Raw genomic sequence first — 24,751 nt, 5'->3', positions numbered from 1 at the left:
TGGAGGCCGAATGGAAAGGGCGGAGATATTTCTCCAGGAACCATTGGCAGTGTGCTGCCCTCCCGCCGACCCCCCCACCTCCGTCCCGCCGTCTCCCTGCACCAAACCCAATGCCTGCCATCAATATTGGATAGGAGGATGACTCTCATCTCAACCTCTTCAGCTCCTTCTCCCTTCCTGGGGCTTAAAGCTTGGTACTGCACTACAGTTAGGGTGTGAAGACCCCCCAAAGTTCCCTCTACCCAAAGCAGGGTCAGGTCTCCTTCCCTGGGTTTCTTCAGCCATCACTCAGGCACACCTAGTCCCCACTATGCCAGCCCCTTCAGCTCTGCCCTCCCCTGGGGCTACTGCCAGTCGTCCCACCAGGCCCCTGAAGGCCTAGTTAGAGCAAGGGCCCACTTCACCATCACCCCTGCCTTAGCACCCTGGGTCCTCATGGAGGGGCAGGCGGTGGCCTGGGGGCCTGCTGTGTGACCTGGCAAGCCTTACCCTCTCTAAGGTTCAGTCTCCCCATCTATACAGTGAGGAAGGGCAGGCCTGGGGGATCTTCCAGGGCCCACTCAGCTCTAGTGGTGCCAGGCCCCAAGGATGACTAAGCATGACTAGTGGCCAGCTTGTGGAGGTGCCAGGTCTCCCTGGAGCAGGTGTCTGAGAGTGTCCAGCTCTGCAGCCCCTGCCCCTAGCCAGATCAGGACATAGCCAAGGCTTATTTGGGGCCAGCACCTCTGGGCTTCCTGCCCCTCCCCTACCAGGGGCTTCAGCACAGAACGTACCAATCCAGCCCTCTCCGATCCCTACCTGGACTTGAAGGGTCTTCTGAGTATCTTTCCCTGGGCCGGCAGGGGAGGAAAGGGGGCTGTGACAAGAATGTCACCCGCTGCCTTATTTCTAAATCTTGCTGCTTTCTTTCATTTATCTTGAGTTGAAAAATGCTAGAGTTGAAGGGCGGACATCTGATCCTCATCTTCAGTTTACAGATAGGAAAATTGAGATCCGGAGAGGCTTGGTAATTTAGCCAAGGTCTCAGCAAGATGCTCGGACCTTCTTTCTTTTTCCTTCTACTGGGCACAGTGACTGCCCAGCCTGGGTGCTGTGTGTGTGCACAAGGATTTGTGCAGGTGCACTTGGGGTTGGCAGGGCAGCCTGGGCCTGCACCAAACTGTAACTCCTCTAAGAATGGTTCCTGGCTTCCTTTCCACCCCTGCAGGAAGCGAGTTGCCTGTGTGTGCGAGCTGCGGCCAGAGGATCTATGACGGCCAGTACCTCCAGGCCTTGAACACTGACTGGCACGCAGACTGCTTCAGGTAAGGTGGGCTGGCCAAGGCCTGCCAGAGACAAGAGGCTGGGCAGACAGTCTGGGAGAGCTGGCTATTACCCCTGGTGCTGTTTTGGTTGTGACTTCTAGCAAGTCCTTGGCCTCAGTTTCCCTAACTGTGAAATGAGGCATTTAGACTAGAAGATCCCTAAAGGTCTCTCTGTTTTGTCATTTGGGACCCCTAAGGAGAGGAGGGGAGAAACCTGCCTTTCCATCAGTATTACTAAGGCCTGCAGAACCTAGGCACAAGGGGAGGAGGGGAAAAAGCAGTGCACCCTTATCTTCTAGGTGTTCATGTTCCAGGGGAGGAAGGAAGACAAACTCAGCCTTGGAGGAAGCTGGGCCTCCTTCACCAGTCCCTGGGCTGGTTGTGAAGATGCATAGGCCAGTATACATATCCCAAACACCAATTCCCAAGTGTTGGAGAGAGAGGTCAGGGCTTCTGGGACCTAAAGGTGGCCCAGCAACCCAGTAGGACCAGAATGAGAAGCGGGCAAGGGATAGCCTTAGAGATGGCTCTAGAGCCAGAGTTGGGGGTCTCAAAGGAGGTGAGATTTCCCATGTGGAGAAGTATGGCAGGAAGGAATTTCAAGCAGAGGACCCAGCAGGTGCAAAGAGTGGAATGGTGACAGGGCCTGGCCCAACCAGTGAACAGCAGTGTTCAGGTGGAAGAGCACTGCAAAGAAGTGAAGATAAAGTTAGGAGGCCCAGCCCAGGTCATCGGGGCATTAACCACCAATTGATGGAATTTATTTTATAGACAGTGGGAACCTCTAACAAGGTTCTTTTTTTTCTTTCTTTCTTTTTTTTTTTTTTTTAAGAGTAATGTCTAACATTTTCTACAGTTTAATAAGGGCCAGGCACTGGGGCAAGGAGTTTATATAGTTAGATACTGCATTCTCTCTATCAGTTGAGACACAGAGAGGTTAATTTATTTTACCAGAGTCACACAGCCAGTGAGTGAAATGAAAACGCAGTACCCACACTGGCTGGTGAGGCCAGAAGAGAGGCAGGCACCATGCCCTCAGGTTTCCAGGTAGGTAGGTGTTCAGCAGAGGACTGTCAAGAGGCAGAGAAAACCACGTGCACAGAGAGGGAGCTGGGACAGCATGGGCAATTGAGGGAAGAGGAACAGCTTGTTTGGTTGGAACAGAGGGAGTCGAGGAATGCAGTGAGATGGTAAATTTGGAATTTATTTATGAAGGACCCTGAACGCAAAGATAAGGACCTTCTGAGGGCAGTAGGGAGCCAGCACAGGGATGCAGAAAGCAGAAAGCAGGGGAGGGGCATGGGCAGAAGTGCTACTGAAAAGTGCCATCACAGTGGAAGATGGTAACTTGGCAGAGAGGGACTGTCACAATAGTTCAGGAATCTGTACTCAAGGCCTGACCTAGGACAGTGACTAAAAGTGGAGAGAATTGCAGACATAAAGGGGCAATATTTGGCAAGATTAGACATATTAGCCACCACTTACTGAGTACTCCTAATGTTGTTTCATTAAGCCTTCACCATAACCAAATGAGATACCATTATTTGCCCAGCTTACACATGAGAAATGGTGGCTCGAAGAAATCAAGTAACTTACTGAAAGTTGCAACAGCTAGAGCTGGGACTAGAACCTATGTCTTTCTCATTCCAAACCACAGCAGAGTTGAAGAGGTGAGGGGCCTGAGTGCTAGGGAGGGCAATGGTCTGTTGGGTCTGCTGGAGTTGGGGGCTGGGTTGGTGATAAATTGTGCCCTGTACATATTGAGTTGGAGGTGCAGCGGACTATCCAAAATGGTAGTGCCCTGCCCAGAGCTGGCTGAGGTGGTTTGAGTCTGGTCAGAGGTGGGAAGGCCAGAAAGAGTGGCCCACTTAGCGCTGGTGGATGAGATTTGGGATGGGACCAAGAGAAATCGGGGGAAGAACTTTAGGGGCCCCTATGCCTGGGGTTGGGGGAGCGATGGGGCCTTGGGAAACAAGAGAGAGAGCCAGGAGTGTGGCCATAGATGCCACAGGACAGATGTAGTGGGACAGACTCATCGAACCCAGTTTTGGAGGTTCCCCACCCTGCATAACCAGGAGAGCGGTGAGGCCCCTGGTGGAGGGATTAGGGAGAAGACATGTTCTGGCTGTCTGTGGTATGACAAGCACAGGGAAGGCTCCCACAGTGAGGAAGGCCCACAGGCAGTAAGAGCCACAGTTTCTACAGTGCGGCTTACGTGAGCATTCCTGGCTCAGTGGTGTGTGGTTCTCCCAAGAGCCCCCAAAACTGGGTGAGGCCAACAGTGTCCTCATCCCATGACAGGAAAGCAGTTCAGGCCGGAGTCAGTGCTTGCCTGGGTCCCATAGCTAATAGGCAGCCAGCTGACTCTCAGCAGGACTCTCAAGGCCCTAGACTCTGCTTGGTTTCTCCCTGGAAGGATCTCAGTGCCATGAAGTGGGGTTGGCACCAGCCCCTGGACTCTGAGGCCTTGCAGTGGGAGAGTTGCTGCAGGTACACAGGATGCTTCTGGCATTAGCACTGGGGGTCATTGTCACCTTAGGGCCCGCCCCTTTCTCTTTTCCAGGGGTCCCACCCACTGTGGGCCCCACCTCCTAGAAGGCTATGGCCAGGCCCAGAGTAGTCTAGGCTTCCTTTAGGCCCAGCAGGGAGCTTGTAGCCCATGAGCACTGGTGCTGCTTTAGCAAGGAAGAGCTTGCAGGCAAGGAGGACAGACTGTCCATGAAAGTTGACCTCTGTTCCCTTGGGGGCAGCTCTGGAAGAAGCAGCTGCTTTTGAGCTTTTCCCTGTCCCCAGAGAGCCCTGAGCCCCCAGTGCCTTTGTCAAAGCAGAGGCTGAGGAGCATGGAAGGTGCCTTCTAGGGTGTGTCAGGCTGAGGGCAGAGTGCCTGCCACAGCCTCCCTACCTGCACCAGAGCCCCGGCAGAAGGCCCTTCAGTTGCTTCCTGTTACGGGCTCAGACCAAGTCCTCTCATATCCACATTGCTGCATTCTCCTCCTATGCTGGGCGGCCACACTGGCCCCACCCTCTGCAGCCTCCAATCCTGAGTGCCTGGAGTAGGATGGGGAAGCAGCTGGTTGGCCCACTCCTGCTCTCCCATAGGCCTCCAGATCCCCTGCTCTGGGGACCTGCGAAGGATGCTGGCCTCGACCCTGAGAAGAAGGCGCTTCCTTAGAGGGGCCAAGTAAGTGGAAAGCCCCTTCCCCATCTGTCCCAGGCCTCAGGCAGGGCCCCTGGTACGAGGGCTGGGGCTAGAGGCAACTGTGGGACAGTCTGAACTGGGCCCTGGCTGTGGGGCAGGAGAACTGAAACTCCTGGTCACTGTTGGCTTCCTGTTGAGGGGAAGCGGGCTGCTGCTGGCCTTTCCGATACAGTCTTCTCATTAGGCTGGTTCTCCAGCTGCTCTTTCTTAACATCTGGTGTCCAGAGATGTGGCCATAGGTAGAGATGGACCTGTCATTGCAGAGGTTGCCACTGCCTCCTAGCCCAGCCCTCTCATGCCTTCCCCAGGACCTGAGCCTGGCTTTGTCTTCTCCTGCTCCTGTATGGGGTGGACAGATGACTGTTTCCTAGGAGTTCCTCTCTGACCTACTAGCCAGTTTTACACACCCTCAGTACCTGGCACTCCTCTCTTAACATCCTTTTGGGGGCAGGGGCATGCGTAGGGGACCCCGAAGAGCCAGGCCTACCTGCTCCACCTGCTTCCTCTGACTCCTTGCCAGATATGAAGGAATGGACAGGGTCAGGGCCTCCTGGGTGCCTTCCATCAGCAAAGGTCCATTGAGCCCCCAAGTGCCAGCCACCCAGCCGCTGTTTGAGCCTGAGCTAGATCCCCTATCTGAGACGGAGGTCCCGTGGCCACTGTCAGAGATGAAGCCCGGCTGGAGTGCCCTGGAGCAGTTCTGAGAATGCTGGGGGTGGGAACACCTCCATGTCGAGTGCACAGGAACCACTTATGTTTTCCTTGGGGTCTAGTGTTTATGGATGCCTGGCTTGGGACCTCAGACAGCCTGAAGGTTAATCATAGAGACTGGTGGGCCAACAAAGGTTGGTAGTACAGGCTTCATGGGGGCAGGCACCCTAGCCGGGCCTCTGAGCAAGCTTCAAGGAAGTGGTCACTGGGTTGCAGTTGCACTCACAGAGCCCTTGGGTGAGTCAGCGTTGGGTCTTCCAGGACTGCTAAGGTGATGAATGTTTGTGAAGGAGTGAAGGAGGAGGAGTTTGCGGGCGGATGAAGAGCCTTCTCTCCCCTGGAGGAAAGCAGCTGCTTCTGATCCTCCACCAACCTACCCACCCACGGGAAGACAGGCGGGGTCCTGCTTCCTGCAGCCTGGCAGCCTGGAAATGAGGGGGAGACTCCTGTGGTGACACTCCCGTGACGACGCAATGTGTCTGGTCCGTGGAAGGGCGAAGTGAATCACTGATCAGCGCAGGGTGTGGGAGGACTCCTCAAGGTCATGGTGTGGTGCCTGCACTGCCTCTTTGTAAAGCCTGCTACACACCTTCCTGCTAAGTGAAAGTTAAAGCCCCTGGGGATGCATGCTGGGGTTCTCTCCCCATCCCTGGGTGTCCTCCCTTCATTAGGGCCCCAGCAGTGAGATACCTGCCCCCTGCTGGCACCCAGGGCTAGGGCAGGAGTGTGGGCGGGGGCCTGCAGGGACAGCAGATGACATCATGGCTCTGGTCCAGCTGCTGCTTCCGCTGCCTCCTCTCACATCCCAGGGCGGCTTCCTGAGGCCCTCCCTGTCCAGTCCCCTCTTTCACAGGGGGTAGTGAAAGAGGAAAGACCTCATCAGACCCCCTCTTCCTGGGTGCACCCCCCACCCTTTCTGAACCCAGGCATTTTGTGCCTTAACCTGCTCCCTCCCAGCTCCTGGCTGTGGTCCCCTGCCCCTCCCATCAGGCTCCCAGACAATGGGGAACTAGCTGGATCCTCTTAAAGGGACAGTGTCCCACCAGTACTGTTGCTGCTATCCTCTCCCTCCTCCTCCTCCTCCTCCTCCTCACTCATCCCCAGTTCCCTCGTTAAGGAGCAGTCAGTGAGAGCAGGCTGCAGTAGTGTGGAGGGTTCCCTAGGGAATAGGGCTATGTTAGTCAGGTCACAGTCCTACATGCCATCCTTTTTCCTGAATCTTTTCCCTACTGAGCCATAACCTCTGAGCCTGGGTCCTTCCTGTCCCTATGTGACCTTGGCATATCACCCAAACAGCAGGCCCAAACAGCAGCAGAGCTAGACAGATTCTCTGCACATGTTTGCTCTGGCCCCTAGGACTCTGGTTCGGATTCTTGAAAAAATGTCCCTGGGGATTCACTAGTGATCTGAATTTCTGTATTTGCTCATCCTGACCAACTGGGCTGCTGGTGGCCATCCCACTGGGATGGACACTTGGGTAGGAAAGAAGCCAGGCATGTTGATCTAGCTCCAGGCCTGTGGGATGACACCTAGAAGCTGGCACTTCATTCCTCCTCATTTGTCCTTTAGGGCCCCCCCCCAGCCAGGCCTCCCTGGTAGTCCTTGGTGATAGGACAGGGTGATACTGGCCCTGATGACCCTGTACATCCAGGCATTCTCCATACAGCATGACTGCTTTTTCTGAGGGAAGGTGTGGAGACTAAGGCTCTGGTTGAGTGGAGAGAGGGGCTATGCTGTGCTGTCCCTTAAACCCCCTCCCTTCTTGTGACTGACAGAACCTGTAGGGCTGACTAGGAAACCAGCAGATCCCCTGTTTTGACTGATCCTGGCTGGTCTTTACTGAGTTGAACTCCTGCCTCATATTTAAGTGGAGCAGGGAGTAGTTTGTGTAGCCTTGGGCAGTTCATACACTCTGAAATTCATCTGCCTCATCTCTAGATTGAGGACGCCCATGCCTGCCTCATGGTGGCCTGTGAGGATTAAATAAATTTAGCTAAGACAATGGGAAGGTGCTAGCGTTTAGTAGGTCTTCACAGCTCCAAGAGATCACTTTTTATCTCCATCAGCTGGCTCAAGATGCCTCCATATTGCTGAGGGTGATGGAAGCAGGGAAGGACAAGGATGCAGACATCTTTTTCTAATTCTCATAAAGGTGCCTATAGACTATGGCAAGGCCCAGCTCTGGGGAAGGGGTAGGAGTGAGCCATACTAAGCCCCACCTTCTCTTTCACCCAGGTGTTGTGAATGCAGTGCCTCCCTCTCACACCAGTACTATGAGAAGGATGGGCAGCTGTTTTGCAAGAAGGACTATTGGGCCCGCTATGGCGAGTCTTGCCACGGGTGCTCAGAGCACATCACCAAAGGGCTGGTCATGGTGAGCACCCCCTCCCCCACTTATACACCTCGCCTCCTCTGTGTGTGTGTGTGTGTGTGCGCGTGCGTGTGTGTGCGCGCGCGCGCGCGCGTGTGTGTGTGTGTGTGTGTGTGTGTGTGTGTGTGTCTCCTCACGGGTTTACCTTCTCTAGGTCTCTCTCTTGTTCTTCTTTTCATTGGTACTCTAATTCCTCCATGACTTCATAGCCTGTTTGTCTATATCCCTAAGCCCCCGATCTTAAAAGCCAGCTCTGTCCGGGATCTCAGCATCTGGCCGACCAGGCTCCCAAAGTTTTTTGGGGCTGCCCTTCTGAGAGGGGAAGAGATAGGGGGGCTGAAGGTGGCTGCTAAGCTGGTTTGTCCTCCCCACACACCCTGCCAGGTGGCCGGGGAGCTGAAGTACCACCCCGAGTGCTTCATCTGCCTCACATGCGGGACTTTCATCGGTGATGGGGACACCTACACGCTGGTGGAGCACTCCAAGCTGTACTGGTGAGTGGCCTGGCCCCTCCCCAAGCCTGCTGTGTCCACCTGTACCACAAGTCTCCCACACCAGGGCCCTTTCTCTGCCCATGTGGGGTCAGTCATTAATAAAAGTGATGGTGTAGAAGTGAGTAGGAGATATGACACAAGAGTCACATGGAGAAAGTCTCAGACATCAGCTTTCTTACCGATATATCACTGCAGTGCAATTCTGGCACCAGCCACCAGAGTTAGCACCAACTCTACCAGTTCAGGATCCAGTACCCAAGACCACTCTCACTTCAGACTAATTCAGAGGTTCCCAGGCCACTCCCACTTCAGACCAGCTGGCTACAGATCAGGGATTCCCACAGTCTCTCAGGTTTGATAATTCACTAAATGACTCAAAACTCAGGAAAGTACTATACTTAGGATTAATTATTTTTATAAAGGGTACAAATTAGGACCAACCAGATGAAAAGATATGAAAGGCAAGGTCTGAGAGGGTCCCAAATGCAGAGGTTCTGTGCTTTTTCTCTATGGAATCAGGACATGTGACCCCACTCCTGGAATCACCAGAGTTTTTATTGGAGTTTCATTATGTAGGCAGAATTTATTGACTCTGGGCACATGATTGAACTCAATCTCCAGATGCCCTCCTCTCCACAGTGTTGGACTAGGTCAAAGCCCCAACCTTCTAATCACATAGTTAGTCTTTCTGGTGACTAGCCGCCATCCTGAGTTATCTTATTAACATAAACTCAGGTGTGGTCTCAGGGGCTCAGAAAAAACAAAGGCACTCTTATTTCAAGGATTTAGAGCCTCTTACCCAAACAGGTTCTTTATTATACAGTGCTGATAAAGCTGGATTCCAGGGCAGCATGGCTTGATCCCAAATGGACCTTTAATGACTTACTCCTGAATTGGATTTATCCCTAGGCCTTTTTCTGCACAGCTTACAACTTAACAGAGAGCAGACAAACAGAATGACTGCGTGTCAGAAAGGGGCAGGGCTGGACCTACTCAGTTCCTGTTCCCAGTCCCATTGGGCAGCTAAGACCCACCTCCTTCTATGAGGAGCAGTAAGGGTGGAGGAGAAAAGAGCCTGGGGCTGTGGGGTGGGGCAGACATGATTCCGGTGATTGTGCTAATGTTCTTTTCTTCCCACTCTTTGGATCCCCTCTGCCTGTGGCTCTTGCAGCGGGCACTGCTACTACCAGACCGTGGTGACTCCCGTCATCGAGCAGATCCTGCCTGACTCCCCCGGCTCTCACCTGCCCCACACAGTCACCCTAGTATCTATCCCAGCCTCAGCTCATGGCAAACGTGGCCTCTCGGTCTCCATTGACCCCCCTCATGGCCCGCCAGGTTGTGGCACAGAGCACTCGCACACCGTCCGCGTCCAAGGGTGAGTGGCTGGCCTGCTAAGGCTGCAGCTGGTATGGCTTTGGCCATGGATGCTCTATCTAGATGGGTGGCTGACTGGGGCTGGGGGCTCTGAGAATGGGTGAGCATTTACATACAGATCAAGCCCAGCTCCAACAGCCTGGTATACTAAATGCCTGGTCCACTCATTCCTCTAAAAACCATTACAAGTGCTAGATAAAACATTTTAAAATGTTTTCTTTAATCTATGTATGATCCAATAATAAAGAGGAGTAACCAGGCCAGGAATAAGTGAAGGAGGGAGCCCAGGGGTGTCAGCAGAATACTGAAGGCAGCCATGTTTTGAGGACAAATCTAAATTGAGTGAACTTAAACTTCAATTTTCAAGTACTTTCATGGCTGGGCCTCTCAGAGCCTTGACCTGCTAGGGAAGCTAGTCTAATAAGAGAACTGCTCTCTCCTCCATTTAGCTAGAATTCCAAAAGAGCTTTCAAGGTGAGGATGAATGAGAAATAAACCACACCTTCCATAAGCACCCCACCACCACCACCAAGAACTGTAAAATAAACTGATTTGAACCCGAACAGAAGAGGAGAGGGAGGGAATCTGAGAATTCATAAACTTGGGATTGCAAACCAAATTTGTGTGCCTGGGTGGTTCAAAAAACCTCAAGGCAAAATCATAAGCATTTAAAGTACTTCCCAACTGGTAGTTCTCCCAGACCCTGACAGAATCAGATGCAGATCTTTTCTGAAGAAACACACCTCCAGGCTTCATTTGATTTACTTAGATTAGTGTCCCAACAAAGATGAGCAATTCAGTCAAAAGTTACTGAACCTATAAGGAAACAAGGCACTGTGAGCAAGAGTCAGCAGAAACAACAGGAAGGAGAGGCAGACCTATAAAACTTTCTGATACTTGAATTATCAGAAACAATATAAAATAATTTTGCTCAGTGTGTTTTACTAAGAGTTGCTTGAAAAATGAGTGAAGAGTAATGAATTTGGAAAAGAACCAAATATAACCTCTAGAAATGAAATATATAATTATTAAAGTGAAAATCTGAACATAAGCATTTAACAACTGAGTAAGGTTTAAAACAGCTGAAGAGAGAAGCAGAGACAAAAAGATGAAAACCGTGAGAGGTTAAGACACATGGAGAACAGAGTGGTAGGATCTGATCATCTATTTGGAATCCCAGGAAAAGAAAGAGACAAGGGAAGGGAGGCAATATTTGAAGATGTAATGGCTGAGAACTTAGACACCAATCCACAGACTTAAGCCCAGTAAATCCCAAACAGCAAAATAAAAAGAAATCCACCTATGGATCACCCCATCTAGTGAAACTAGGACACCAAAGGCACACACCAAAAAAAAAAGACGTTCAAAGTGGCCATAGAAAATAGACAAATTTCCTTCAAGAAAGGACAATTAGACTGACAACTGATTTCTCAGCAGAAACCATGAAAGCCAGAAATTAGTGAAATGATATATTCAATGCACTCAGCAAAAAATAACCATCAACCTAGAATTCCATATTTGATTAAAATATTCTTCAAGAGTGAGGGTGAAATAGACATATTAAGGCAGACAAAAACTGAAATTTGATACTAACAGATCTTCCCTAAAGAAAATTCTAAAGGATGCAGAAAAGGTCTGAGATGCAAGAAGAACTGAAGATTAGAGAACCAGCCCAGTTGCCAACACTGTGACACTGAGTAACTACCTGTCTTCTCTGGGCTTTGGGGTCTTTGAACAGTGAGGACGTTGGACACCTTCAAGCCTTCTAAGATTTCTCCTGGGCCTCACTGACATCTTGAGAAGTAGTTTTAAATGTCTCCCATGTCCCCATGTCCGAACGTGGCAGCAAGTATCAGCTTCCATTGGATTCAGAAAATTTATACACCTGCCAGGTACCAGGCACCATGCCTAAGAGCTGGTGAGAAGTGAAGATGGTACTTGGGAAGGAGGATGCTGTCAGGCTTGACTCTGCATCTCCACCCTGACCTTGAGCAGCTGCCTCACATACACAAGTAAGCAGACAGACTGGTGAGAGAGATGGGGAAACTCCCAGACCAGCTGGTCTCTGACAGCCACGCAGAATTTGAGAAACGGAAAGCCAGTGACACCTCCCCCCATCTCCCTCACTGCGTGAGCATTCTTTCCAGCCAACATCTGTTTTCTAGTTTCTACAAAGAGCCACCCCATCTCAGAAGCAGCCCAGCTTGCTCAAAGGCTGCTGACTGAATTTACTTGTCTTAAGTGAGGCTTAGTTGATCACTTTTCATTTTTATAGCAGCATTTTAAGGAAAGTTTATCTTTGCCCAGCCCCCTGCTATCTTAGCAGGAAACTGAGGGAGGGGAGAGGTGGGGGAGGGGGGGTGGTCCAAGGAATATATATATTTTAAGGCTATATCCATAAGAAGCCTATATCAGTGAAAATATATTCATTGCTTTCTCAACTTTTTATCTTGAAATTTGCAGAAAATTTGCTAAATAATTGAATACCTATATACCTTTCACCTAGGTTCATCAATTTTAATTTTTTGCTACATTTGGGGTGTACGTGTGTGTCTCTACATTAATGTATGTGTATACATACATATACTTTATATTTATACATATATATGTACGTATTGTTATTATTTACTAAATCATTTGAGAGTAAGTTGCAGATAATATTGACCCTTCCTCTCTCCCCAAAAAACTAGACATTCTCCTAAAAACAGGCGCATTCTCTTACATAATTATCAATTATACCTTATATGTAATCATAATTTTTAGGAAATTTAATAGTGATAAAATACTTTTATCCAATATACAATCCATATTCAGATGTTGCTAGTTGTCTCAGTACTGTCCTTTAGAGCAGTTTCCCCTGATCCCGGATCCAGTCCATGATCATACATTTTATTGAATCTTCATGTCTCTTCAGTCTTAATTTGTGACAGTTACTCAGCTTTTCATTGTCCTTCATGACCTTGACATTTATGAAGAGCACAGGTCAGTTAAGTGGAATATCGCTCCATTTGTTGCTTCCTCTTTATTAGATTTAGGTTATGTATTTTGGCTTATTACTGCATAAGTGATGCTGTGTCCTTTGTGCATCTTACAGACAACATCAGTAAAGTATGCCCTTTATTGGGGCTGCCAGCTTTGATTCCTTGGCTAAAGTACAAGTCATCTCTTCTGTAAAGGGTTTTTTTCCCTTTGTAATATAATCAGTAATTTATTTGTGAGATATGACTCTGTAAATATCATGTTCCCCAAGACCTTTTCACCAAATGGTGCTGGCATCCATAGATGATTCTTACCTGTATCAATTATTACTATGATGGCTACAAAATGATAATTTCTTAACTCTTCTTCCTTCTGCATTCATTACCTGGCTTTCCAGTATAAGGAAGAGTTTCTCTATTATGTGAAAATATGCTCTAGATAATGAAAAATTTTTATGTATCTATTTTTCTTGAAGTCCTTAGTCTCCTCTCTGTCCTGTCTCCCAGCCCTTCCCTATCTCAGGGGAGAGACAGAGTGGACATTCCTTAAAAAGCTTCTATGAAGACAAAAAGAAAACCAGATAATTAACATCAAAGAGTTAAAAGAAGCAAGTAAATTTGGCAAATTGGCCATTCCTTGAGTTAGCTTACAGCCAGCTAATCAGAGGCCTCATCCCATTTCCACTCTGCAGCTGTGGCTCAGGTTGGGGGCTAGCTCCTCCCTGCCGACTCCGACTCTGGAGGAATGAGAGCCTTTGCCTCATCTTGTAGGGCAAATTTGGGAGTCAGGTAGGAAGCCAGTGGATCCCAGACTCTTTTAGGACTCATGACATTCATCTGCCCCAAGCATACCAAGAAGTTCAGAGTATCAGTCTGTCCTACATGACAGAGATAATATTCTGTTGAACAGGAGCTCCTGAGCATCTAGTGTGGGGTAGCAAATACCTAGGGATGTGCCACCTTTCTTCAATTTCACACATACATCAGTTATTATAGAATTCTTTCCACCAAACCAGAGCTCAGCGTTCTAGACATTGCCACCTACTGATCACACAAGATAAAATCATCTGCCCCCCCACCCCTGATCTGATCCCTTCGGCCTTGGTTTTTTCTCAGGGCTCTAGGGGACAGGCAGTCAGGGTTCTGACCACTGCTCTATGCCCACAGAGTGGACCCAGGCTGCATGAGCCCGGATGTGAAGAATTCCATCCATGTCGGAGACCGGATCCTAGAAATCAATGGCACACCCATCCGTAATGTGCCCCTGGATGAGGTATGGGTCCTGGGTCTGGGTCCTGAGCAGGATTTGAGGTGGTGCCTTCATGTCTGTCCCCCACCACTTGGGACTCACCTAGCCACATATGTGCTCTCTCCAGATTGATCTGCTGATCCAGGAAACCAGCCGCCTGCTCCAGCTGACTCTTGAGCACGACCCCCACGACACACTGGGTCATGTGCCAGGGTCTGAGCTCAGCCCCCTGGGCTCCCCTGTTCACACTCCTAGTGGGGAGGCGGGCAGCTCTGCCCGACAGAAGCCTGTCCTGTAAGTCATCCCTATGCCTTTGTGGTACTTACACTGACTGTATGCCTTGGGATGAGACCTGATTCTCACCCTTTAGTTGCACAGTCTGTGTGGGAGTTAGACCTGCAGAAAAGCAGACCAGCAGACAGGGCTAGGGACTGTGAAAGGGGAGGAGAGGATAACAAGAAATAGGAAAACAGGTGGGAGCAACTCCGCCAGCTGGGGATTACAGAGCATTTCCAGGGTGGGCCAGCACCACGGCTTCAGGAGCAGCAGGTGAGTAACTCAGGATGATGAGAGCATCAGATGTGGGTGGGGAGGGGTGGGTTCCAAAGCAGAAGCTAATTGCAGGGCTTTAGATATGGCAAGGGTCTTGGGGCTTTGTCCACCCATCATGGGGCCCCACTGGAAGGTGCTGCAGCAAAGTGATGTGTTTCACAGAGATCACTCTGGTCCCCTGTGCAGAAGGGTGCCCAGGACCAGAGACAACTAGAGGGCTGTTGTGGTCCAGGTTGGGGGTGTCCCGTACCCTCTTGAAGGGGGTCTAGGGGCACAAGGAAGGAACCCAGGGGTACCCTGGTCCTTACTCCGCTTACTATGGGCTTGCTCAGGACTCCCTGTAAAGATTTGGGGAAAGGGGGAGACCTTCTGGGGGACAGTCTTTAAAAAATAACAACGTTGAAGGCATGTATTTCCTTCTCGCCTGTATTTTTCTGGAGCTCAAGCCATCAGGCATGGCAGGGTCATGGGTTTCCTGAGCAGGTCGTGTGCCCTGGGACCCAGATGCTGAGAGACAAAGCATCTGATCCAGGGCCACCAAGCAGAGAAGGCCAAGGAGAAACATTCCTATCAAGGATACCTGAACCATAGTGGGCCTTGAACAGGAAGGGTACCAGGTGCTGGCATCAGGATGGGGTGAGTCATATGACTACCCAGGAGGGCTGCCCTGTGCCATCCTCTCGGAACAGGGACTGCAGTCTGGCATAGGTAGGAGCATGGTAGGCAGAAGGAAAGGGACACGTCAAGGCCTGGCCTCCCCCGGGGGGGGGTCTTGGCCAGGTGCCCACCTGCTGCTGGTGGCAGTGGGCATGTGTCTGCCCCTCCCCAGGAGGAGCTGCAGCATTGACAGATCTCCGGGTGCTGGCTCGCTGGGCTCCCCTGCCTCCCACCGCAAGGACCTGGGGCGCTCCGAGTCCCTCCGCGTGGTCTGCCGGCCACATCGAATCTTCCGGCCTTCGGACCTCATCCACGGGGAGGTGTTGGGCAAAGGCTGCTTTGGCCAGGCCATCAAGGTACGGGGCCTGATGGGCAGGGACAGGTCATGAGTGGGAGCAGGGGAGCAGTCCAGGTGTGACCCATCAGTCCTCCTGCCAGTGCCTCCAGGAATCCACATGAAAGGGGCTTCCAGACTCCCTGGCTAGTCCTTACCTCCACCAGGGCCTGTTTGAGCTAGCGAGGGGGAAGGGACCTATTCCAAGTAGACCCAGAACTTTATATAGAGGAGGTTATTGGAAGGTGGCTCCTCAGGTAGGGGATGGGAGGGCAGCCCAGACCACACTGAAGGCCCCATGCTGAGCCTGATGTTGACCCTTCAGGGCCTCTGGGCTGCTTCCCCCTTCACATTCTCCCCAGGAAAGATATGAGCCCTTCCCCAGCTCTCATGTCACACTGGCTATGACTAGGCTGGAAGGTTCAGGATTATATGGAAGGTGCTGGCCAGGCCCACCCACATGTCCAGATAGGCCCTGGCCCCCAGTTCTTGCCCCTGGGCCCCTTGCAGGGGAGGATTTTATGGTAGAACTGCCATTCTACCTCAAGGAGACAGCCAGCAGAACAGGAGAAAGAAAGCTGGCCTCTGAGTCAGGTGGTCCTGGACCCAATCCCCAGCCACCCCCGTTCCTGCCAACTGGGTGACCTTGGTCCCTGTTAGGAAACCTCCCAGAGCCTCTCTCTCCTCATCTGTAAAAGTATTAAGTCCTACCCCCTCAAGGGCTGGGAGCATCATATGAAATGTCTTTGACGAGCTGGAAGCTGACTGTTCATCCCCCTGGCAGTTCTGGGGTGGGAATGGGGCCCCCTACAAAGCAGACTTAGAGTGGAGCCTCTGTCTGTATCCATGCCTCGGTGTCCCCATGCAGGTGACACACCGAGAGACGGGAGAGGTGATGGTCATGAAGGAGCTGATTAGATTTGACGAGGAGACACAGAGGACATTTCTCAAGGAGGTCAGTGAGTGGAACTGCACATCTTCTCCAGACTTCTAGGACATGCTGTGGTCCCCACACCTTTTCCCCACTAAGAGTGGGTGGCAGAGGGCCCAAGAGGATGTGACACTCAAGCCACACGTTGAAAGAGGAGGCCCCTCCATCTCTGGGACCATCTCTGGGCTCTGGTGAGACAGTGGAGGGAGAAAGAGAACATGGGCACAGCCCCAGGCCCAGCCTGTTTGCTCCCCACCAGGTGAAGGTCATGAGATGCCTGGAGCACCCCAATGTGCTCAGGTTCATCGGGGTGCTCTACAAGGACAAGAGGCTCAACTTCATCACCGAGTACATCAAGGGGGGCACGCTCCGGGGCATCATCAAGAGCATGGTGAGTGCCAGGCAGAGCCCCGGGCAAGGCATTTCCCCCTCTGGGCCTGGCTCCTCGGCTCTTTGGTGGAGTCAGCCTCTATAAGGCCCACCGAACTCTGATTCGGAATTGAATAGTGTTGTGCTGTCTCCATCTGAAGCTTGGGAAAAGCCAGGGCCCAGAGAACAGTGGCAGCTCCACCGATGGGATACACAGGCTGTTTGGGATCAGCTGTCCTGCAGGGCCCTAGGCCAGACCCAGCCGTATCTGCCACAGGTCAGACACCTGAGAAGAGGCAGCTTCTCATTACCTCTGCAGTAGGCCTTTGTTTTGCTTCTGGCAAAACCAAATTATTTTTTACTGTTTGCCATGTTCCGTAAAATTCAGAACTTTGAGGGCTTGAAGGAAATTACAAAGCCACCTTCAGAAATAAAGTGCTCAGAGGAGCGCTTCTAGCACTTTTGTGCTGCTGGCAGTGCCCTGGGTATCCAGTGCTAGTGCCATCTCAGTGTCACCCTGAGACCTTGATTTCCTGTCCCTCTCCTGCGCCTGACGTTGATTCTTCACCCCTCAGCCGAATACCAAAGTTTTACCCCTACGGGCTCGTGACTGATGTCCCTTCTCAGAAGGGATTCTGTGGTCAAATATGGTTTAAAAGCACTGGGCTTCACCAACTTAGGCTTCTTAACTGCACTCTGAATCCTTAGTATGCCCTCCAGTGTCCTTGCCTTCACGCTGGAGGTCTCCAAGGGGATGAGGTGAGAGAAGGAAGCATTTCTCCAAATGACTGGAGCCCAAAGCCCTGCTCTCCTTAGTGACATGGCCGGCGCTCTGCAAGTGACCTCGCCGGACCCTTACATACCTGCCGGTTTGTGAAAGTAGGCTCAGGATTTTTAAAAACTTGAAAGAATGGGATTTCGTAGAAGATAAATAGAGCTTTTCTCAGAGGTGGCGGATCAGAAACTATAGAGCAGTGTTCCTTCCCTCTTTCTGAAATCAGTTCTGTTAGAAAATTGTCTTGAATTATTCACCCATACAAGGGGCTGATGTGGGTGCAGAAGAGAGCGGGGGTCATCGGACCTTCTAGGACACTTGCTCTTCCTGTTTCTCTTACCCAACTGTCCTGCCCCTGTGGCCCCCATTGGCTCCTCCTGGCCATTGTCGCTCTGCCCCCAGGACAGCCAGTACCCATGGAATCAGAGGGTGAGCTTTGCCAAGGATATCGCTTCGGGAATGGTGAGTAGACTCTGGTTCTGATTTGTAGAGTATGGGCTGGGTGATCCAAGCCCACTAACAAAACATTCTCTCCTGCTAATCTAAAATTCCATCCTGTGGCCCAGAAATGGAAGCCACAAGTAAGCTTTGAGAATGAGCAAAGGGGACTGAACGGAGAGTGAGAAGAGCACCCCTCACTGGCCTGATCGGGGTGGGAGGGGAGGTGGGAGCCTCGGGGCCAAGGCTAGGGTCCCTCAGCGGATTTGCCTCCTGATCTCCATGCCCCTCACCCCCAGGCCTACCTCCACTCCATGAACATCATCCACCGGGATCTCAACTCCCACAACTGCCTGGTCCGTGAGGTGAGCAGCCTGGGCCCGGGAGGGAAGGGACAGCAGGAGCCCTGCCCACCACATTCCTTGGCATGGGGCCTTCCCTGAACAGGGGTCCCTGGGTTGTCTCCCCCACTCCAGTTTGGCCCTTTGGGGAAGCAGCTCAAGGCCAGGAGGCAAACAGACCTCACTGTGCCATTTACTTGCAGTGTGGCTCCAGCATCACAGGTTATAGGAGGGTGTGAGGAATCAGTGAAGGAGAAATTGGCGTGTAAACTGTAAAGGACCATGAATGTGGCATTCACAGAGAATGGCCCACAGCAGAGTGGCCAGGCCCACACCAGGCAGTACCCACAGCTGCGGATCCAGAGGAGGGCTTGGGCATGTGGGCTGGGGTGGTCAGGGCAGGCTTCCTGAAAGAGGCTTTGGGGAAACATACTTAAGTAGGGGTAGTGGGGGCAGGGAGCCCGGGCTCAAAGAGGTGGTGACCAAGGACCACAGGCTGTTCACAGAAGGCAAGGAGTGACTGACTGACCGTGTCCAACTGGAGAGGTTTCCTGGGGCTGCCATAACAAAGTACCACAGACGGGATGGCTTAAAGTAACAGAAGTGTCTTCTCAGAGTTCAAGAAGCCAAAAGTCCAAAATCAAAGTATTGGCAAGGTTAGTTCCTTCTAGAGGCTCTGAAGGAAAATCTGTCCCGTGTCTCTCTCCTAGCTTCTGGCGGCTGCTGGCACTCCTCGCCATTCCTTGGCTTGGAGCTGCATCACTCTAGTCTCTGCCACCGTCTTCACATGGCTTTATTCCCTCTGTGTGTCTGTGTGTCCTTATAAAGGACACCAGCCATTGAATTCAGGGCCCACCCTAATCGAGTGTAACCTCATCCTAACTAATTGTATCTGCAAAGACCCTGTTTCCAAATAAGGTCACATTAAGGTACTGGGTGGACATGAATTAGGAGGAGGGACATGATTCATGATGACACTGCAGGCTGGTTGAGATCCAGTCCTAGAGAAGGAGGTTCTCTAGGCAGGTGTTTGCCCAAAATTCAGTGCAGGAAGAGTGTTTGTGGTGGCGAGAACAGCATATGCAAAGGCCCAGAGGTATGAAATTCAGGAAGCGATAAGTTGCTCACTGTCAGTAGGAGTCCCAGCCCTCTGGGAATGTCAAGGTGGCTCCAGGATCCTCTGGGCTATGGTGTAAGGATTAGATAAGCATTGGGCAGTGAGCCCAGAGATGTGGGCAAGGCTATTCCCACAGACCTCCCAGGGAGCGAGCTTAGACTGCCCCTGTTGGAAATGAGGATCACTGCAGAGCCCAACCAATGTGGTGGGCAGAGTGAGGACAAGGTGGCCCATCGCAGCCTCGGTCTCACAGCAAGGGCCATCCCCTAGGAATCTGATGAAAATTGTGAGCTCTCCTATTCCCAGAATCCATCTGTGTACAGTCAAAGCCTTTGCCTATAATTTGGGGCCTCTGAGCGTCCAATGGTCACACTGGCTGGTTTCCCTAGAGCTGTTTCCCGTAGCAGGGTCTGCAGAACCCTATACCATTAGATTTTGGGGGACTCATTGAAAGTGCAGAGTCCTGTGCGCCACCTCAGGCCTTGTGAATGCGATGGGGCAGGAACCAGCACTTGAACAATCCTGGTAGACCCTGGCCTTCAAGAACCACTGCCTGGGTTTTCAAAGACCCCAGGGTCACGACCCCTCAGCTAACCTTCCACCTGGTATTACACCTGAGGAGACAGAGCCCTGAGCGACTTTGTTACCTGAGGCCTCATCGAGGTGGGCCCAGGACCCATATTCAGCCCCTCCTCTAGCCATCTTTGTAGAGTTTTCACTAGGTGACTCTCCACATTCGTGTCGCTCCCAGAAGCAGCACAGAGTCCATCCCTTTAGAGTGAGCATGGCTCTACTCCCCACCTGGCCACCTCAGCCTCTCTTGGCCCACTTGTTGGTGTCCATGCAGTAGTGCCCAGTTCTGGGGCTGGCAAATAGCGTCCAGAATTCCAGGGCCCTGGAAACCAAGCCTAAGAGGCCGGGCCCTGGAGCACGCAGAGGATCTCGCCAGCCCCGTGACTTGGCACTGCGCCCCAGCGCTCCCTGCCTGTTCCCCATCTGTCAGGAGGCCCCTCCCAGATTTTCCCATCTTGTGGGGTAGATGCAGTAGTCAGCATGTCCAGTCTGCAGGGTTCCAGGCTGAGCCCTGGGTGGGGCTCCTGTAAACTTTGAACAGTAGAGCCAGGTCTCCCAAGTCCTGGGTTTGAATCCCAGCCCTGCCACTGACCAGCCGGGTGGCCTTGGGCAACTTTCTTAACCTCTCTGGGCCTGAGTCACCTCATTTGTCAAGTGGGGATAAAAATAATATTTATGTTACCAGATTGCTAGAAGATTAAGAGATAAAATAATAAAGAAATGGAGGAATGGGGCCACACTGCTGTTTTCAGTAGCTTTGGGTAGCTCCATTTGCAAAGAGCAGAGGAATTTGGGGAAGGAAAGGGGTCCCCACCCTGCACCTGAGCCCCTCTGAGGAGTGGGGTTGCAGGCTCCCCGTGCAGAGGTGTCTGTCTGGATTGGTGTGAGGTCCAGGCTAGGAGCAGGTAGCAGGTGGTGCCAGGAGCATGCTCAGTGTTGCTCTGCTTCCTCGTCACTCCAGAACAAGAATGTGGTAGTGGCCGATTTTGGGCTGGCACGGCTCATGATAGATGAGAAGACGCATCCCGAGGACCTGCGAAGCCTCAAGAAGCCAGACCGCAAAAAGCGTTACACAGTGGTAGGCAACCCCTACTGGATGGCACCCGAGATGATCAACGGTGAGTTGGTGGCCCCACCTGTCATATCCCCCTGGGCCCAGGGATCCCAGGAAGAGCTGCAGCCACCCAACCCCTGGCCTTCTCAGCCCCTCCGCTTCCTCTTTGGGTCCTGTATTTCCCATTGCTACTGTAACAAATTACCATACACTTGGCTTTAAAAACACAAATTATTGTGTAGTTCTGGAGGTCAGGAGGCCAGGAGGCCAATATTAGTCTCACTGGGCTAAAGTCAAGTGTCAGCAGGGCTGGTTCTTTCTGAAGGCTCTAAGGGACAATATGTTCCCTTTCTTTTTCCAACTTCTAGAGGCCACCTCATTTCTCAGCTCATGACCCCTTCTTTCATCAAGGCTAGCGGCCTAGCATCTTCTCTCTGACATCTGTGTCCATTGTCACATCTCTTTCTCTGACTCTGCCCCTCCTCCCTCTCTCATAAGGACCTTCGTGATTTTATAGGGCTCACTCGAATAGTCTAAGATCCTGCCCCAGCTCAAGATCCTTAAATTAACCGTACCTGCAAAGTCCCATGTAAGGCAACATATTCACAGGTCCCAGGGCTCAGGACGTGGACATCTTTGGAGACCATTGTTCAGCCTAGGCAACCTCTCTTTCCCACTCCATTTCTTTCTTTCTTTAATTAAATTTATAACATTGATTAATACAATTATATAATTTTCAGGTGTACATTATAATTTCACATGTGTATATTCTCTTGTGTTCCATTTCTTTTTTATCAAGCCTGTCACACAGTGGTCCCATGTATGCCCAAGACCATGAGTTACAAAGCTGCTCCACAGACAGGTGATATGCAAACACAGGGTCAGGGCAGGCAGACAGTCATCTCCTCAGTACCAGCTCTGACCAAAGTTAACATATCCCCCCAAATAACTTCAGCTCTAAAATGAGGTTAACAATCCCTGTCTTTAAGGGATAGTGTAAGGATTAGATAAGGTGGCAACCTAGGCAGCATTTAATAAATGAGAGTGGCCGTTTTGATTGTTTTTTACATCATGAAGTAGATGGTATTCTTTCTGTTTTACAGATGAGGAAACTGAGGTTCGGAGAGTCTGTATCAGTTCCTGAGGTTGCTATAACAAATCAGCACAAACTGGGTGGCTTAAAACAAGAGAAATTTTTTCATATAAGGTCCTGGAAGCCAGAAGTCTGAAATCCAGTAGAGCCATGCTCCCTGCAGGGACTATAGTGAAGAATCTTTTCCTTGCTGCTTCTGGTGGCCATCTTGGTGTTCCCAGGCTTGTGGCCACATCGATCTAGTCTCTGCCTTTATCTTCCCATGGCCACCACCTCCTCTTATGTGTCTTCTCCGCTGTCTCTCTTAGGAGGACACTTGTGATGGTATTTAGGGCCTGCCTAGGTAATCCAGGGTTATCTCATCTCGAGATCCTTAATCATATCTGCAAAGACCCTGTTTCCAATAAAGTAACATTCACAGGTTCCAGGGGTTTGACATAGGTACCTTTCAGGGCCACCAGGAAGTCCATGACTTGCCTTGGAGTCAGTGACCGAACTGGGCCTAGGACCCTTTTCTCAGAGCTCTCGTCCTCATCCCCCAAAAGTTTGCTCAGACCTGATGGGGTCAGGAACAGAGCCTAGACCCTGATCTCATGAAGGTTGCTAGCATCTGCCTCCTGGCCCTGACTTTCCGGCCACGACATCCACCCACCCAGCTGGCTGGTCCCTGGCCCAGCCCCACCCCCAGACCAGTTGGCATTCCGCGCCCTGCCTCACCTGCTAACAGTCAGTCTCTTTGTCCAGGCCGCAGCTATGATGAGAAGGTGGATGTGTTTTCCTTTGGAATAGTCCTGTGTGAGGTAGGTCCAGGGTGGGCAGCAGTTGGCATCAGGCCTGATGGCTCCTCTCCATTTCCCAATCACCCAAACCGCAGGGGCTCTGGGCCACAGAGGCTCCTGGGAACTGAGCTGCCCATAGCAACCTGCATCCAGGCCCAGTGCAACCTGCCCTCAAACCTTCTTGGGTGGCCCCCAGCCCCAAGGGCCCTGGGTAAGTGCTGGTCTTCATGTTGGACAGATCATCGGGCGGGTGAATGCCGACCCCGACTACCTGCCTCGCACCATGGACTTTGGCCTTAATGTGCGAGGCTTTCTGGACCGCTACTGCCCCCCAAACTGCCCCCCGAGCTTCTTCCCCATTACTGTGCGCTGCTGCGATCTGGACCCGGAGAAAAGGTGAGTAGTGGGGCTCAGCCTGGGGCTGCCTTGAGGGATGATCTGTTCCCCAGCAGAGCCAAAACCCACTATCCGCTTCCCCCTCACCTGTTGCTCCAGGCCCTCCTTCGTGAAGCTGGAGCAGTGGCTGGAGACCCTCCGCATGCACTTGGCTGGCCACTTGCCACTGAGTCCACAGCTGGAGCAACTAGACAGGGGTTTCTGGGAGACCTACCGGCGTGGTGAAAGTGGACTGCCTGCCCACCCTGAGGTCCCTGACTGAGTCCAGCCCACCCAACAGCCCCTGGCCCCACTCTGGGGAGTCCACCCTGCACCAGATTTCTCTGCAGGAGGTAGCCAGGTGTGGAGCCCTTAGCGGGCAGTGGGCACCCAGATCCCTCCCCAGCACCAGGCTGACTTGCCTTCTCCTACCCTGCGGGCTGTGGCCCCTGCCTTGTCTCTGCCCGTGGCCCCAGAGCTGGCCTGGCTGCCCACACATCATCACTTCGCCCCTCCTTACCTCTGTCTCGGTGGGGCTGTCCCCTCACTTCTTCTTGCATGAGCTGGAGGGCCCGTGTGAGTTGTGCCCCATCCTGCACCCCACCGCCCGGCCATCCTGTGCACGCTCCACCTGTCTGCAGCTCCTCCAAGGCTGGGCTGGAGTACAGCCTCAGACCGTGCCCTGTCACAGCTGGGCACATAGGAGGATGTGTGTCAAGGGAGAGGCCATGTTTCCAGGAGCCATAGAGGAGTCTGGGGCCCATCACCCCCCGAGGGGTATCTAGGTAGTAGCAGGTATTGATAACTATTCAAACCCCCAAAGCAGAGAGAGGTCTGCTCCTGCTGGGGGGATGTCCCTACTGGCTAGGCAGCAGCCTTCCTTACTTTGGGTCTTTTTGTTTCTTTATTGAATCCACTATAGCGAGAAGCAGGGAGTCCCTGGGTCAGAGCTGCTGGGAGGAGCCACAGAGGGAGTTTGGGCAGAGCGGACCCGGCAGGTGTCCACCAGCATTCCGGCCCCCTGAACTTCATCTCTGCCCCCTCCTGGGCCTCTCCTCAAAGCTCCCTGCAGCGACTGGAGCAGCCCCTGCCCTTCCCCATGCCCCTCTTTTCTCTAGGTTCTTTCTGTGTAATCTATTTTTTAAGAAGAGTTTGTATTATTTTTTCATACGGCTGCAGCAGCAGCTGCCAGGGGCTTGGGGTTTTATTTTTTTGGCGGGTGGGGGTGGGGGGGCCATTTTGTCACTGCCTCAGTTGAGCATCTAGGAAGTATTAAAACTGTGAAGCCTTCTCACTGCACTTTGAACCTGGAAAACAATCCAAACATGCCCACAGGTCTGCAACTCAGGGAGGTGAGACAGTCACCTCCATTCAGGAATCGTAATGTCTAAGGAACAAAAACCAAACTCAGAACAATAAAATCAGTTCTGTACTCCCCCCAGATCTGGCGTCACAGTGTGTGTCTGGGGGCACCCAGGAAATAGCACAAAAGCGGAGCTTTATGACTAGAAGCCCGTGGGAAGACAAGAATAGAGGGGCAGGTGTAGATAGGCAGAGAGAGGATGCAGAGGGCAGGAGCAGAGGTGGTGGCCCAGTGGGACAAGTGAAGACTCCCAAAGCTGGGTTTGGGAGGAGGGAAGAGCAGGAGGGAGACGCTAGGGAATGTATTGCTTTCATTTC

General features: G+C 51.9%; 1 protein-coding gene across 1 annotated transcript; it reads left to right on the top strand.

Annotated features, from left to right (window-relative positions):
* The first annotated feature begins 598 nt into the window (after nucleotides 1-598).
* LIMK1 (LIM domain kinase 1) lies at nucleotides 599-24,512 on the top strand. Its single transcript, XM_011371672.1, has 16 exons — nucleotides 599-629; nucleotides 1,208-1,304; nucleotides 7,450-7,588; nucleotides 7,970-8,079; nucleotides 9,251-9,457; nucleotides 13,602-13,707; nucleotides 13,811-13,977; nucleotides 15,065-15,248; nucleotides 16,095-16,181; nucleotides 16,417-16,548; nucleotides 17,704-17,763; nucleotides 18,039-18,104; nucleotides 20,732-20,888; nucleotides 22,662-22,717; nucleotides 22,935-23,092; nucleotides 23,192-24,512. Exons 1-16 carry the CDS (start codon nucleotides 599-601, stop codon nucleotides 23,352-23,354), a joined length of 1,920 nt encoding a protein of 639 aa, XP_011369974.1. The 3' UTR covers nucleotides 23,355-24,512.
* The last annotated feature ends 239 nt before the right edge of the window (nucleotides 24,513-24,751 follow it).

Source organism: Pteropus vampyrus, unplaced genomic scaffold (assembly GCF_000151845.1).
Source record: "Pteropus vampyrus isolate Shadow unplaced genomic scaffold, Pvam_2.0 Scaffold193, whole genome shotgun sequence".
Classification (NCBI taxonomy): Eukaryota; Metazoa; Chordata; class Mammalia; order Chiroptera; family Pteropodidae; genus Pteropus; species Pteropus vampyrus.
Note: the sequence above shows the minus strand (reverse complement) of the source record. Positions and strands in the feature narration are given on the sequence as shown.

Coding starts and splice junctions, on each gene's coding strand:
- LIMK1 (XM_011371672.1), top strand. CDS start 599: ATGACTAGTGGCCAGCTTGTGGAGGTGCCAG. Junction 9,458..13,601: donor CACACCGTCCGCGTCCAAGG/GTGAGTGGCTGG, acceptor CTATGCCCACAG/AGTGGACCCAGGCTGCATGA. Junction 13,978..15,064: donor GCCCGACAGAAGCCTGTCCT/GTAAGTCATCCC, acceptor GCCCCTCCCCAG/GAGGAGCTGCAGCATTGACA.